This window comes from Neolamprologus brichardi, chromosome 8 (assembly GCF_056152115.1).
Source record: "Neolamprologus brichardi isolate AB-2024 chromosome 8, ASM5615211v1, whole genome shotgun sequence".
NCBI lineage: Eukaryota > Metazoa > Chordata > Actinopteri > Cichliformes > Cichlidae > Neolamprologus > Neolamprologus brichardi.
Genome location: NC_142111.1, coordinates 10,120,013 through 10,135,674, shown reverse-complemented (window position 1 = coordinate 10,135,674; position 15,662 = coordinate 10,120,013). Strand labels below are relative to the sequence as shown.

Sequence of the window (15,662 nt, the reverse complement as noted above, 5' to 3'; positions counted from 1 at the left end):
GAGAAAACCCCAACAATCTCATGACCCCCTGTGAGCAAGCACTTTGGCAACAGTGGGGAGGAAAAACTCCCCTTTAACAGGAAGAAACCTGGCAGAACCAGGCTCAGGGAGGGGCGGCCATCGGAAAAATACTTAAACCTTCAGCAGTGTAAAAACTTGGACAACAAACACATTTTTTCCCCAAGTCTTTTAATTTATTTCACCTAAATTTAAATAATTTTCTCATTTTTTTTCTAAACTAAGTTCTAACAAAGAAGTAAAAATCTACGCTTTAGAGTGACAAAATAGTTATATAAATATTAAATACTAAGCAGATATATATTTTAACACAGAAATCCAATAAATGAGAACATGTGGTATATGTATTTTTATTACACAATAGCTAATCTAGCAGTTTTCTTCTGTTGAAGAAAATGCAAAAAAACAAAAAAAACATTAAATAAATTTACAGAGATCCAATCATCATCATCTTTGTTCTAATATATACAGCGCACTGAAATTAAACACGAACCACAACAGCAGACTGTGATAGTGATCAATGACAGATCAGTGCGAAAGGTTAAGTGCCAAATGAGGTGAGACCGAGAATGTGGTGCAAAAACAAGTCAGTTTAACTCAAGTGTGCATGTATCGTTTGACATCTTACAGGCTACTGTGGCATACAAAAAAATAAAAAATAAAATCTGACAGTGAGGTCAGTTAAATTATTACGATTGTTACACAATGACTTTAAAAAATGTAACAACATGGCACAAGGCAAGCTGTGATATTAGAATCAGTATACTGAATCCGATCCCGCTCGACTCCATACAATGGTTAAGACAAATGAGACGCACTCGACTCGTGCACTGAAACAATACTTTCAGCATATTGCTTAAAACGTTACGACCCGCACACTAGCTGAGGTGATTCATCAAGCAGCCGACTTGTCGCTTGTCAACATGGCCCTCCTTAGGCTACAAGTGTCGTCTACACATGTGCAAATAGAAATCTGAAAACCACAAACTGCAAACAGACGACCGCGGTGAGGAGGAAACTGCACAAACTAAAAGCCCTAAGTCTGATGCTTTATCTGTGCGATTACAGTGTATTCTCTACTGATAAGCTGTATGAGGCATTTAAGTAGCAGTCTGTCAGGAAGGCAGGGCATTCGAGGTATTTCATGCTTTTATGACCAGTGCCAAACAAAAAGAAAAAAAAAAAAAAACGTTAGAAAAACAAATCCTGCATGTCTACTTTTGATAGACATCTAAATTGTAAGAAAAAAAACAAAACAGGCACATTACACAACTTGACCAAGAATAGTAAAAAAAAATAAAATAATTGCACATCTTGCAACAATAACAGGTTTATGAACAGTAAATATGAAACCGGTTTTTCACTATAAATAAAGTTCTGGTAAGTTTGTATTTTAATAATTGTGCTTAGTAGAAATGAGGCATTATGGCCGCGGACAGACAGGCGAAAAAAAGGAAAAATAAAATATCCCTGCAGCAGAGGGATCCAGTCTCATTCATATAAAGTGGTGGGCAATGTTTCTGGTATGTTTAGGTCTTCTTGTTCCTTTAGAGGTGATGCGTTATACTGCCCCAAGAGGGGTGGGTGGGCGTGGGTGGGGGGTCACTGAATGTTTTGATGAGGATAAAAATGATGGTGTCAGAGCTCTCACTTTAGGGCCTTGAGCAATCATGTTGGTTTCTCCTTTAATTTGTTGCCTGTTTCCATAAGCATGGGTGCAATGCTAGTGTCGACTGTTTTAATGAAAGTTTAGCTAGAACTGAGGAGATCCAGGTCCAAAGATACATTAAACAAATTTACAATTAAATTAAATTTACCATTATAAAAAGAAAAAAACATTTACAGTAAAACGCTCAGTGAGAGGAGGTTTGTTAACATCAAACTGCTACAATCAATGTACGTTTTAGGCACTGGCACTGAAATGTGACTGATGCTTTTCAAAGATGAAAGACAAAAAAACAACACAACCCAAAAACAACTATGCTCAGTTTGAGAACAGATTTTCTAGAATGTATTACACATCAGGTACGTTCCTTTTAAAGGTTAACCCTGAGTGCTAACAATAACACACCATCCTTGGCTCGCTCGGTCCTGCCTATTCTGAAAATTAATGAGTAACCAATCGACTGATGAGAAATCCCTCAAAGGCTACATGAGTTTTAGAAGACAGCTTTTACAACATTCAGAAAGTTTTCCCTAATAAAATATGCGAATAAAAATAAGAATAAATTAATAAATACATCCATTTTAGCATACGATGTCACTCGACGTGAATGTGAATATTGAATATTATTAGCAGTACGACTATTTATTTCGTAATATGGTTTCAGTTAATCACTTTGACCTTTCAACACACCCAGAGGTATTTGACTTAAAATTAACCGGTCTGCCTGATATGAGGAAGGCGAGCAGTCCCTCAACACTGATGGCAGAGCTAACAAAAAGATTCAGAGTTATATACAGTTTGTATATTTAGTTTCCTATGGAACTCACAGAGGCACTGAACACAATTATACATAGCGAGAGTTATAACAGTACTGTTGTACAAAAATGTGTCATCAGCTTTATGTTCTTACATGAACCTTCTCTGTTCACTTTGGTTGGTTGGTTGATCATTGAGGAATGAGCGAATACTAATGTTTTCATCACCTGCCCGGTTTTAAGGGATCCCGTGTATCCATGGGAAACATTCAGGCCTTATTAAAAGCTGACTAACAATCCCTCTGGAGATGTCCCATTGATGTAACCATCTGTTTTTTTTTTGGAGGTAAGACTGGAAGTCAGTGATGAAAAGTGCGTATCTTCAAAGGAGCATCTGTTAGAACCAAGGAGCACTTTCTGAAAAAAAATAAATACTGTTTTACAATTACTGATTGAGGGATAAATAACACAAGCATATGAGGACCATATGTCCTCTTCTTTTATATGCAATTTAGTACTTCTTTAAAGAAAAGACCCCATGTCTAGGTCCATAAATGCATTAGCATCCATGTTAAATGAGGAGTCGAAGGTCTGGGTGTTCTGGTGCATCTTCTGATGGTGTCGCAGGTTGGACTTGCTGGAAAAGCTCTTGTCGCACAGCAGGCAGGCAAAAGGCTTCTCTTTGGTGTGTATCCTTCGGTGACATATGAGCTGAGTGGACACCCGGAACGCCTTCCCACACTCCAGGCACTGGTAGCGCTTGGGCTCTGTGTGAATCCGTCGGTGGTTCTTCAGGGCCATCAGGTTGGTGAACTCCTTCTGGCACACTGAGCAGAAGAAGGAGCCCGTCTTGTGGCTGTTCTTGTGGTTGAGGAGGGAGCCGGCGTGACGGTAAGTACGCCCACAGTGCTCGCAGACGTGGCTCTTCTCCTCTGTCGCAGAAGTGTTGTTGTTCTTCTCTGAATTAGGAATGCTTCCTGGAATATGGGACAAAGGTGGTGGAACTTCACTGTGCATCCCTCCCATTCCCATGGACTGACTGACTCCTGAGTCCCAGCAGAGGCTGTTATCTATAGCGTCATCCTGGTCTTGTTGGTAGTGGTCCTGAGCCACGTGGTGCATGTTATGGTGCTCCTGATAGCTGGCTGCGTCGGGAAAGCTCTGCTGGCACAAGCTGCAGACCACAACCTGGTCCTTTGAGTGCACCTCCATGTGGCTCTGTAGGTGGGTGACCAGACAGAAGGTCTTGCCACACTCGGGGCAGCAGTGACGCCTCATCTGGGAGTGTATCTGCAGAGTGACGGGATCGGGAAATGTTTGGAGACACAAGGTGCAGTGGTGGAGGCTTTCGGAGTGTGTCTTTTTATGATTGAGAAGGGAGCCCGCATGGCGATAGGAGCGCCCACACAAGTCACACCTGCGGCAAGAAATAATTAAAAATTAAAAAACAACAACAGGACACTGCAACTCAAAATACGTTAACCAACAGTGAATGATTTATAAAACTATTTATGACATTATACTTAATGTTCGGTACATTGCAGAATCAAACTAGAATTACTGTCTCATAACTGCATACCCTTATTAACCAGACAAGTTATAGCCGAAGCCCACAGGCAGCAGTTTTTGTATTTTTCACACAAATCCTATGAAGCAAAGTGTTACAAAAAAAGCTCTCAGTGCTCAGCTTCCCCCCCCCCCCCCGGTCTCACCGTACTTTCAGTCCAAAACTTGTCGAACATCACATAAATCAACTTTGACCTTGATGCACACTCAATCATCCAGGTAAGGAAATCCCCAAAAGTTGATTCTGTTCATTTGGATGTAGCATTTTCAATGTGAGAAATGTTTTGTCAGTCATCAAAGTGGCTTCTTCCGTCTCAGCTGACTGCAGGTTTCCCCAACCTTTTTAAACAGGACATTTGCATAATGACTGAAATCACTCCCACAGATACAGCGGCCAGGGAAGCAGAAAAACATCATATCAAGAAGGCCCTGAGTAAATGTGGTAAGCCACCTAAAGTATTCTCCAGGCGATCCAGGAGAGATCAGCTGCTGCCTAAACAAACACCCTTAGTGATCCCTTATGTGTCAGGAGTATCTGAACAGCTTAGATGCATTTTCTCAAAACACCGTGTCTCTGTGGCTTTTAAACCCCAAAACACGCTGCGCCAAAAACTGGTCCATCTCAAGGATCGGGTCCCCTGACACAAACAGAATAATGTAGTGCATGCTGTTAAGTGTCAGGAGGGTTGCTGTGATCCATTCCTCATCAGGGAAACCAAACAACCTCTGACCTCGGATGGCACATCACAGAAGAGCTAACTCATCAGGCAAGCACTCTGCCATCTATTAACACCTATAGGCCAGTAGCCACTCTTTCAATGATGGGGATGTACACATCCTGGACAGGGAGGAACTCTGGTTTGAGCAAGGAGTCAAGGAGGCCATTTATGTGAAAAAGGAAAGACCATCTCTAAATCGAGGAGGAGGCATAAGGGTACATCTTTCACCATTTCGCAATGCTGTGATTGCAGCCATTCCCCAACTCTGTGAACGGTACTCACAGCCACAGGTCAAAGAGTGTTTGAGAGGAGTGTTGTGACAATAAGGTCACTGATGCTTTCAAAAAACAAACAAACAAACAAACAAACAAACCAAAAAAAGAGATTGTCCAGCCTTAACCTTTTGGATATGAACATTTATCAATTTATCATTTTAAACATTTTTGTATATTTCTGATCGTAATTATTGAAAGAATTCTCTAGTTGTAGCTAAACAAGGTCACAATGACATCTGACCTCCAAATTATTACCACTTCATCCTCACATTCAAACTCAAATGATATCAGGTTAACAAGAATGGAATAGAAAGTTTTACAATTAAATGTATGCACAACTTTAAAACAAAATGCTTTAAACCATGGCTGCTGTTAGCACTCATACTTAAAAATGAAGCTGTCAGTACTCTCTAGCAAAATTTGTTGCAGTGATGTTGTTTCTTATGCAAACACAAGTTGCTTAATCCATATGCATGAAAAAAAATCCCAGCTTTGTCTGCATCAGTTTAGCAGGGGATAACGTATCAGTCTGGCCAAAGTCAGGCTTTATCAAAATGACACACACACACAAAAAAAAAAATCAACAAGTGAGAGAATTAGAAAACCACTCCAATAATAATTAATAGAAAAGACTTACATGAAACACTTGTCTCCTCTCTCTGACTGCTGGACTCCAGATCCTGCGTTCTCCTGACCTCTGCGGCAACGATGCCTCTTCAAGCCAGACCTGCCCTGGAAGCTTTTCCCACATGAAGAGCAGCTAAAGTGATTCACCGCCCGATTGTGGACCCTCTGGTGATTGTGCAGAATGCTGGCGAGACGGAAGGCCTTTCCACATGTCAGACACACGTATTTCTTCTTTTGCGTGTGGATGCGTGTGTGATTGCGCAAAGCCATGGGGTTAGTGAAGGGCTTAGAACAGAAGTTGCAACAGTAGTGCCCCGTCTTATGGGTATTTTTGTGATTCAACAGTGAGCCTGCATGGCGATAGCTGCGATTACATATGTTGCACCTGAAAGGTCGCTCCTCTTTATTTGGAAACGTATTTAAATCTGCTTCCCTGCTACCCGAAGGTTGATCACAGGTGTGGGCTGCCAGCTGGTCTGCAGAGAAAAAGGCCTGCTTACATTCCTTACACTTAAAGGCTTTAGATTTTAAGCCCCTTCTAACTCCAGACCTATCTTTTCTGAGGTCTCCACAGACATGAGCTAAAAGCTGCTTCCTTCCTCTAAAGCCCTTTCCACAGTTTTGGCAAGAGTGCCTTTTATATGCAAAGTGGGTGCGTAAGTGGTTCTTCATTGCTAGCTGGTTGGTGTAAGTGTTGTTGCAAACTGAGCAGCAATATTGACCCGTTTTATGAGAGTTTCTATGGTTAACCAAACTTCCTGCATGGCGATACGTGCGACCACACTGGTCACAGGCAAAAGGTCGTCTGTCACCTGCATCCTCCAATTTCACTGACATCTCCGACTTTGTCTGCGTTTCTCTTTCTTCAGTTGGCTTCTTGCAGCGCAGAGCAGAATTACAATCCTGATTGGCATCTGAAGCTAAGGGCTGCATTCCTCCATCTGACCTGGTCCCATTCATCTGCATAAGGGCCTGGATCTGGCTATTGAGTTCCTGGATTTTGGCTTGGTTCTCTTTGTGCCTTCTCAGGTGATTCAGTAGCTGCTTCTGAATTTTGAAAGCTTTCCCACACTCATGACAAGTATGCCTAAGGAAGGAGACAAGGGTTATAGTTAATTCTATGTTTGAAAAACTGGGCACAATCTCCACAACAAGCCACAATGACAGAACACTTTGACACCGTGACAGACAAAAACACAAATCCGACCCTACAAGCAAAGCTTTGTTTTTAATCCCTTCTTTCCAACAAGCACAGATCATCTATAATATTAATTAATAGTATTAATAGTGTGCATTCATGCCAAACTAACCTCTTAATATCAAAATGGGATCTCTGATGATTTTTAAGGGCCAGCAGGTTGTAGAAGCGTTTCTGGCAGACGAGACATCTGAAGACACCCGTTTTGTGTGACTTTTTGTGGTTGAGGAGGGAGCCAGCGTGCCTGTATGACCGGCCACACTGATCACACTTGTATTGACGTTTCTCAGTATTGACCATGTCTTTGTCAGCACCCGTGTCTTGGTGCTGGGCAACCTTGTTTACTTTCACTTCCTCCTTGCGGTCCACTAACTCCTGTTTCCTCTCAGCTGTGCAGTTGTGGTTCTCAAGATGATGGTAGCTGGTGCAAAAGATGCCACAGCTTCCACAGATGATGTTTTGCGCTTCCTCCTTGCTTTCAGAAACATCATTATTAATGTGGAAAGGTTTAACATTATCTACCTGGTCCTGATTGTGCACAAGCTGATGAGCAACCAAGTCTTGCTGATTGGCAAAACTTTCCCCACATGTACTACAGATCATCATTTCTCCTGACTCCTCATCTTTCAAATCTTCATGAGAGGATGTGGAAGAAGGACCTGAGCTTGTAGGAGTGCCGTGGGATTGTGTGTGCCCTCGGAGATGGCTCCTGAGAGCCCTCATGGTTGTGTAGCTGTTGCCACATATGGAGCACTGATAAAGGTCACCATCATCTTCCTCATCTGTGTTAACATCTTCTTGGCCACTGTTCAGCCGTTCACTTCCAACATTTTCTTGGAAATTTTGTTCAAAGTGACTTTGGTTGTGGCTAGCATTCAGACCCTGGAACTCAACATTAATTCCTGGATTTCCAACTTCACAATGGCCATTACTGACCTGGAAGTTTAAACTGTTGTGATAGTCACCATTAGTAGTGTTATGTTGCTGATGCAGCAATGGGCAGCTGTGAGACTTAATCCCTGCAATATCTGCAAATGTCTCACCACAGTCTGCACACATGTGCCTCTGCATCAGGTGTTCATTGTGAGGTAGATGCACAGTCATATCCTGGGAGAAGTCCTGATTAAACTGCTCGTGGTACAGTGCTCCATTCCTGCCATCAATTCCATTCTCCTGATCCATACAAAGCACAGGATGAGCACTGTTCTCTTCTTCATCCTGGGAGGAGAAGCAGCCCTGCTGGTTATCCAAAGTCAGAGGCTCTGAGGAGAGCCAGTCTCCCTCAGCACTGAGATTAAGAGAAGACGGCTGAGCTTTGTGGAGGCGAAGATGACTTTTGAGGGCTGCCAGGTGAGGGTAATTCTTCCTGCAGAGCGAACACTGGTAAATCCCAACCTGATGTGACCTTTTGTGGTTGATGAGGCTCCCAGAGTGCCGGTAGCTTTTACCGCAGATCTGACACTTGAAGGGACGCTCATCAGAATCTACAGTTGAAGTCTCTTCAATTTCAGGTGCATTGCAATTATTTTGTGTGGGCATCAGGGTAGGACTGAGAGTGTTTGTGTCCATGATTGGGGGATCTCCCTGAGTGCTATTGGACGATGGGGTTTGATTACTGGAGCAGTCAGAGTACATGTGAGCGTTACTTCTAATCTTCTCTTGTGTATCAAAGTCTCCATGACTATCCACTGATGACACTGGAGGAATATTGTTTATAGGAGAAGCATAAAAGTTGGACTCGGGTGAAGCAATACTGTTTTCATATGATACACTGTGGCTCTCTGACAATGGATCTTGAAGACCAAATGACAGAGATGAAGAGTTATGCATTTGGATGTGTTCCTGGAACTCCTCATTGTTTGGGAAAAGTACCTGACATAAATGACAAAAGTTTACTGGAGCATCTTGGCTCTGAGGTGAAAACTGGTCAAGAAGTGTGCCTGCGTATGACCCACCTGTCGAAGTGAGGTCAGTCCCGCTTCTCGCCTTGTGTGTTCGCTGATGGCTATAAAGGGCAGCCATGTTACTGAACAGTTTGAAACATACTGTGCACTCAAACGTTCCCACTTGGTGAGTCTTTTTATGGTTGGTCAGGCTTCGATGGTGTATGTATGACTTGTCACATAAATCACACCTGAATGGTCGATTTACTGCATCCTCTGAGGTCTCCGATTGCACATTATAAGCAATCTCAGCCTTGTCCTCAGATGGGCCATTTACTGTGGAAATCCCAACGCTGGCCAAGTGCTCACTAAGATGATGTGGGTGATCGTTTTCAAGTTCATGTCTGTTTTTATATGAGGAATATTCCGTGTCCACCTTCCGATATGACTGCTCTTTTGCTTGTCTGGCAAAATGAACCCTCTGATGTGTAGCCAGCTGCGTTGCCAGGCGAAAAGCTTTTCCACATTCCGCACAGGAATACTTTTTAAGGGAAGTGTGGCTCCGGAGATGACTCTTCAGGGCCGAGGCATTAGAGTTTTCTTTTCCACATATATTACACTGAAAAGAACCTACTTCGTGAGTCTTTTTGTGGTTAGTTAGGCTACCAGCATGCCTATAACCACGTCCACATTCATCACATTTAAACTTGCGTTCTTCATCTCGCTCCTGATGGCACTCCATATGTTCGACTAGACTGGGCATACTGGGACACACCATACCACACTGTTTGCAAGGAAAACCTGTTGTCCTGCCATGGTCTTGCAAAGCCATCACAAGATATGGACTGAATTAAGTGTGCCAGACACAAAATAGGGCGGAAATGCATTAGATGCCTTTCTTATCCATATAAAAAGAAGGCAGTTCTTTATAATATGATGCAAGGACTCTCTATGGGATATAGCCACAGAAATATGTCAAAAACAGGTCCCATCAGATCACTGTAGTGAGTTGAATTTGAAGAATCCAGACAAATGGAGCTGTGGAGAACAGAAACAGTATTAGTTTTATAAAGCACGTCAAACTAGACACTTTAGGACGCCGCAGATAACTCATTACTATTAAACTCATACAAATGAAAAGTACAAACTTTTAGATAACTATATTACAGAGTTAATGTGTTACCACCAGTAGTCAACATGCATGAGGGAAGACGTAATAGCGGAGTGTAAACAGTCTGACAGGTTTTGCTATACCTCTGCACCATCAGGCTAACTGAACTAGCTATGTCAATACACCAGGAAAACAACGCCTGTCAATGCAAATGTACTGACACTGTAAATCCGCATCACTCTCCACATCATGATCAAAAGCGGAGCGGATTATGCACGCTGTCGTTGAGTTTTTAGGAAGAGGAAGCAACTTAAATATTAATGGTTTAAAAATGCAGTGAGCTAACATTAGCGGAGTATGAGCTAGCATCATCTTGGCTAGCTAAACAAACATTGCACCCACTGCAGCAGAAAACGTTTTTAAACGCGAAACTCCAAAGGCCAGCGACTGCACGGAGTTTAATACCTGCGGGAGTAGTTATTCCAAGCGAGCCCCAAAGACATATAGTCACTCGCTTTTTAAAAAAAATTCACTTTTGTGTAAAGGGCAGTCCCCCTTTTTCCAATTGTCTTTTTTCTTCCATCCCCATTTCCACATTGCGCTTGTTGCTAGGAAACAGGAAATGTGCAACAGAGAAATAATTCCCTCTCAAAAGTAACTCTACTAGCTCAAGATGCAGCAGCTAATCGATAAAACCGATAAAAAAAAAAAAAAAAAATAATATATATATATAAAATACGTTGTTTTTAAGCAAATAAAAAGCAGGAGGTGAATGTTCATTTTTAGTTCATTCTCAAAATATCTTACATAATCCGCCCCAAAACATACTGGTTAGCTAAAATAGCTAGATTTGCATTTAATTTGAGCAGTTGGGCAAGCATCTTTCCATTTTAACACACAATTGTCGAACTTTATTGGGACTGTAGTATCTTACTAGAGGGCTTATAGTACATTTATGATGTATGTTATATTAAAATTTTATAATTAAACGCATTACACGCTTGGCTTTCCAAGAGCTGTCGTCATCATGGTCCTAGAGCCGTCCGCTCTCGCACAGCCAGTCAACGGCAGCCACCGTGTCTCACAGTAAACGAAGCCCTTTACCGAACGGCGATTAATGCCCTGATTCCGGTAAGATCGACTTTTGTTTTTCTAATACACGCAAGCAACTAACTTAGCTAAATACATGCTGTACATGTACAGTAATGATGATGATGATGGCACCGTGGAGTGTATCGGTACAGCCGGTCCTAAAGCCAGCCATTTTGAGTTAGTGAAAATATCTAGCAAGCTAAAGCTAGCGGAGGGGTATACGTACATAACACGCCCGGGCTGTTCGTGGTACCATCACCCTAAGCTGTGATCTCTTGTGTTTTTCTCTGGTCGTGCACATGCCACTTGTTCATCTTCATGCACTGTGATCTCTGACATTACCTCGCCAACTTCCTTTGGCATTAAAGCGGCTAGCTTATTGTCCCTGAGGTCCTAATGCCAGCCATTTTGTTATTAACTGCACACCCACATATTTCTTTTATTATCTGACTGATTATTTCTTATCCCTCAAAACCCATTTTCATTAAAGTTGTACTCTTCAAATCCATAAAAGTCATAGGACTTAACAACCTCATGTCTGTGGAAGAATTTCTATTCCAAGCTGCCAATGGTGTGTCTTTATTTTTTACATTGTTATTAAACGGTACATTTTTTTCCCATCATCTTTTTTTGTAGATGTAAAGATGGCCTCTGCTCAGCCTGCAAGTCCACCTCTTGCTGCGGAGTACACCCCTCCTGTGCAGGATGAAGAGGGCCAAGAGGAAGAGGTGGAGAGGGATCAGCCTGCAAAAAAACGTGGCAGAGGCAGGCCTCCGAAAGCCAAACCCCTTTTCAAATGCACTGCCTGCACAGAGGCCTTTAAGAGTCTGTCAGCTCTGCAGAGCCACAAGCAGTCGGCACATGTGAAGGAACGGCAGCAGCACCCATGTCCCGAGTGTGCCAAAACATTCTCGAGCAAGGCTCAGCTCTCAAAGCACGAGCGCACTCACTCAGCCCAGCGCCCCTTCCAGTGTCCCAGCTGTCACAAAGCTTACAAGACGCCCACAGAGCTGCGTAACCACAGCCGCTCTCACACTGGGGAAAAACCTTTTGTATGCACAGAATGTGGCAAGGCCTTCATGCAGGCAATATGCCTCAGGATCCATATGACACAGCACAGTGGAGAGCGCCCGTACTCTTGCCGTCAGTGCTCTAAGAGCTACCCGACCCTGTCCAAACTGAAGGTGCACATGCGCTCTCACACGGGAGAGAAGCCATACTTGTGTGCCGAGTGTGGGAAGAGCTTTGCTGACCCCTCAGTGTTCCGAAAGCACAGAAGGAACCACCAGGGCCATCGACCGTATGCTTGTGACGAATGCGGCAAAACATACACTGAGCTGAAGGACCTCAAAAACCACGAGCGTTCCCACACTGGGGAAAAACCCTACCTGTGTTCGGACTGCGGCAAGGCCTTTTCCCGCTCCTCCTCCCTGGCCTGCCATCAGCGCATCCACTCGCAGAATAAACCCTATAAGTGCGAGCAATGCACTAAAGGCTTCACCCAGCTTTCTTCCTATCAGTCCCATCTCCGCACTCACTCTGGTGAGAAGCCGTTCCTCTGCCCGCAGTGCGGCAAGATGTTTTCAGACCCCTCCAGCTTCCGTCGGCACCAGCGAGCCCACATGGGATTCAAGCCCTACCCCTGCGATAAATGCTCCAAGAGGTTCCGGCAGCCGGCCGACCTGGCCGTACACGAGCGCGTTCACTCTGGAGAGCGCCCGTACAAATGCCAGAGCTGCGACAAGGCCTTCGTAGCTTCCTGGGATCTGCGGCGCCACATGCTCGTCCACACAGGTCTGAAGCCATTTATGTGCACAGAGTGCGACAAGTCATTTGCTGAGCGCTCCAGCCTCAACAAGCACCGGCGTGTGCACTCTGGAGAGAGGCCTTTCAAATGCGAGGAGTGTTTGAAGTCATTTGTGGTGTCCTCAAGCCTGCGCAAACACGAAAGAACTCACCTCGCTGAGCAGTCTGAGCAACAGCAGCAGCAGCAGGAGACAGAGGCTGGGTCACCCTCGGGCTTCCCTGCCCACACAACTCTCCCTCAGTTCTCTTGTACTCACTGTGATGCTACATTTGGTACCTGGGAAGAAGTTCAGACCCATGAAAACCTTCACCCCATTGACTCTACCCAGTCCGTTGCCAAAATCGTGTCGCTGGGCTCGCACATCTGTAAAACCTGCCACGAGGAGTTTGCACAGCTTGCAGACTTGCAGGAGCACGAAAAGCAGCATCCCAAGCCGAGGCCGCACGTCTGCGACAGCTGCGGCAAGGGTTTCCTCAACAAATCGGGACTGCGCAAGCACCAGAAGATCCACTCCAACAGCAAACCCCACAGCTGTCCCCACTGCGGCAAAGCCTTCCTGTTCGCCGCGTACCTTCGCAAGCACTTACGGACTCACGCGGACGCCGCGCCGGTTGCCACGCAGCTCGCCGACATAAACATCATTCACACAGACCCCCTGCCTTCTCCTCCGACCCCCAGTGAGGTTTCTCCCTCGTCGGTCGAGCCCGGCACCATGTCGCTGACTGTCCCGACCGTGACTGTCCCCGTCACCGCTTTCCAGTCTCTTCGAGAGTACTTAGTCAAAGAAGAGGGGATTTAAGCTTCTCTGTAATTTTAATTCCACACGTTTACCCTGTGGCCTTAAAGCTGTTTTTTAGATGGGTCTGACTTTTCAAAATAACTTCCTTAAGAAACATCAAAAACACATTCTCCTTATGTAAACGGTCGACATTTGGTCTTTGTTTTGTATTGCTGCAGTATTTTTAAAAACAGTTATGTGTATTATATGTTAATGTATTAAAATATACAGTATACTGTACTATAAGTACCTTACTATAAAATTGTCGTATCTGTTGTAATGTCGTCATAAAAATCCACCATAAAGAAAACAAACGAAACCAACAATTAAATCCTTGGCTTCATGGCCGACATGTTTTTATAAAACATTTTTAAATGTTTTTTTGAATCTCTTTTGTCTGAACAATTTGTAACTGCTTCACTGTGTCGCTAAAACAACAACTTGTCAAGCTGCAAAAGGTCGCTGGCATTCAAAAATGCCAAGAGGAATCACATTTTTATGCCAATAAAAACGTGTGTGCAACAATCAGTAATAATCGGAGATTCACTGTGTTGTGGTCCTGTTTTTTTTTTTTTGTGAGTCCGTGTAGTATTTCTGTTACTGTTGAGGATGAAGATGTACAGAAAAAACTCAGTGAGACCGTGTCAGCAGATCGTTTGGTGAGAAACTAACACATGTATTGATGACCGTGACGTTTCTTGAACCCATAAAAGACTGAACGCAAAGTCACAGTGATTGTGTTCTATTAGTGTGCTTTGACCCTGCAAGGTAAGATCTGTCTGCTTTACTTGACTCCTATTATACACTAACATGCTCAGACACAAACAGAGCTGTATGCATTTGCTGTGACATTTGTAAATGTGTATAAAATTAGTGTTTCGTTTTTAAAAAAAAAATGTTTGATGTACTATAATCTGTGTCCAGTTGTAGCAGTTTGTTGATTTTTTCTGTGTTTGCACATTTGAAAATGGAAAACCCAAATCAGAGTTGGTTATTGACTTTGGCGATGAGATCTACAACTTAACTACCATAATTTAGCACAAAAGCAAAATGATCTCTCATTATGACCTAATTATTAATTAGATTAATAGTGGTAGGGTTTATATGTTTCATCAGCTTCCTCTTTTCTATTACCAGGAAAAGTGATAATGGCAGCAACAGTAACGGGTCTCATCCCAATCCTGAGAACAGCAGTGGATACCACCGCCACCTACAAGTGCCGCTCCCTGTGGTTCGGCCTGCTGTGCGTCCGACTTGTGGTCCTCTTCTTTGCTGAGCTGCCCTTCAGCAAACTGGATGCTGACTTCACCTGTAATATCAGCACCCCCGGCAGCAGCACCCCCGATGTCTGCACAAAATTATGTTTTAATGAACGATTCGACAAGCCCGTGATAGTGGCTTGGGACTTCATGTTTGTCGTGGTTGTCATCTCTGTCCTGCTCATGGAGTTGTTCACCTCCCACCTCCGCACAATGGCCCAGAAGAGGAGGTTCAGGATGAAGGCGGATGAGAAGCCGGAGGCTCAGGGGACAGAGGAAGCTCAGACGGTGGCGACTGCGAGCGGCAGGGGCGAGATGATCATAGATCTCCACAAAGACAGGGGCACCGTAGGCTTCTACCTGCTCAGCATAGCTCTGCGGATTCTGGTTGAAGCCTGCTTTTTATTTTTGCTGCTTTATTGGAACCTGCACGCGCTCCGTGAACAAAAGAAGGCTGCAAATATGTTTGCATTTTGAGGGCCGCCCCGGAGAAGCGCATGTCTATTTATGCTTTAGCTTCCATCTCAGGCATAATCATTGCTTGCTCAGTTTTGTTTTGTGTTTACTCTATTGTCCACTACCTCTGCAACGCTTAAATATCAGACTCCATGTACATATTCCGTGGGTATGAAATGTGCATACATACCTGTTAATTTTGTGTCTTATATCTCTATAAACAGAGCTTTATGGTTATGATTAGGAATATTATACATGTATAGTACTACTGAAATAAAAATCTCAAAAACTGCTTTGTTGCATTTCGTTATGTTAACTTTTGTTTTAGAGTTGTTTTTTTAAATATGTGCTCTGAGATATATTTTGCTGACATAAAGGATCTGGGTGTTGGCTTCATGGTGGTGTTTCTGAATCAGGTTTTTACTTGGCGCTTTGGTCAGTGCACAAACTCA

The 15,662-nt window shown here is 43.6% G+C and overlaps 3 protein-coding genes across 5 annotated transcripts; 2 read left to right on the top strand and 1 right to left on the bottom strand.

Moving 5' to 3' along the window:
- Window positions 1-46: 46 nt before the first annotated feature.
- Window positions 47-11,223, bottom strand: znf646 (zinc finger protein 646). 3 transcript variants are annotated; one of them, XM_006801027.2, is made up of 4 exons: window positions 11,137-11,223; window positions 6,937-9,745; window positions 5,637-6,713; window positions 47-3,856 (listed from the first exon to the last, which is right to left on the bottom strand). In XM_006801027.2, the coding sequence occupies exons 2-4, from the start codon at window positions 9,537-9,539 to the stop codon at window positions 2,962-2,964; spliced, it is 4,575 nt and encodes a 1,524-aa protein (XP_006801090.2). In that variant the 5' UTR covers window positions 9,540-9,745; window positions 11,137-11,223; the 3' UTR covers window positions 47-2,961. The 3 variants fall into 3 exon arrangements, with proteins under 3 accessions (XP_006801090.2, XP_006801091.2, XP_006801089.2); XM_006801028.3 differs by lacking the exon at window positions 11,137-11,223 and adding an exon at window positions 10,816-10,889; XM_006801026.3 differs by lacking the exon at window positions 11,137-11,223 and adding an exon at window positions 10,284-10,427.
- znf668 (zinc finger protein 668) lies at window positions 10,725-14,035 on the top strand. The gene is made up of 2 exons (XM_006801029.3): window positions 10,725-10,949; window positions 11,547-14,035. Exon 2 carries the CDS (start codon window positions 11,555-11,557, stop codon window positions 13,514-13,516), a length of 1,962 nt encoding a protein of 653 aa, XP_006801092.1. The 5' UTR covers window positions 10,725-10,949; window positions 11,547-11,554; the 3' UTR covers window positions 13,517-14,035.
- A 608-nt stretch (window positions 14,036-14,643) lies between these two features.
- Window positions 14,644-15,350, top strand: gjz1 (gap junction protein zeta 1). The gene is given in 2 exon segments (XM_006801098.2): window positions 14,644-15,189; window positions 15,192-15,350. Coding segments are annotated over 2 exon segments (705 nt in total).
- The last annotated feature ends 312 nt before the right edge of the window (window positions 15,351-15,662 follow it).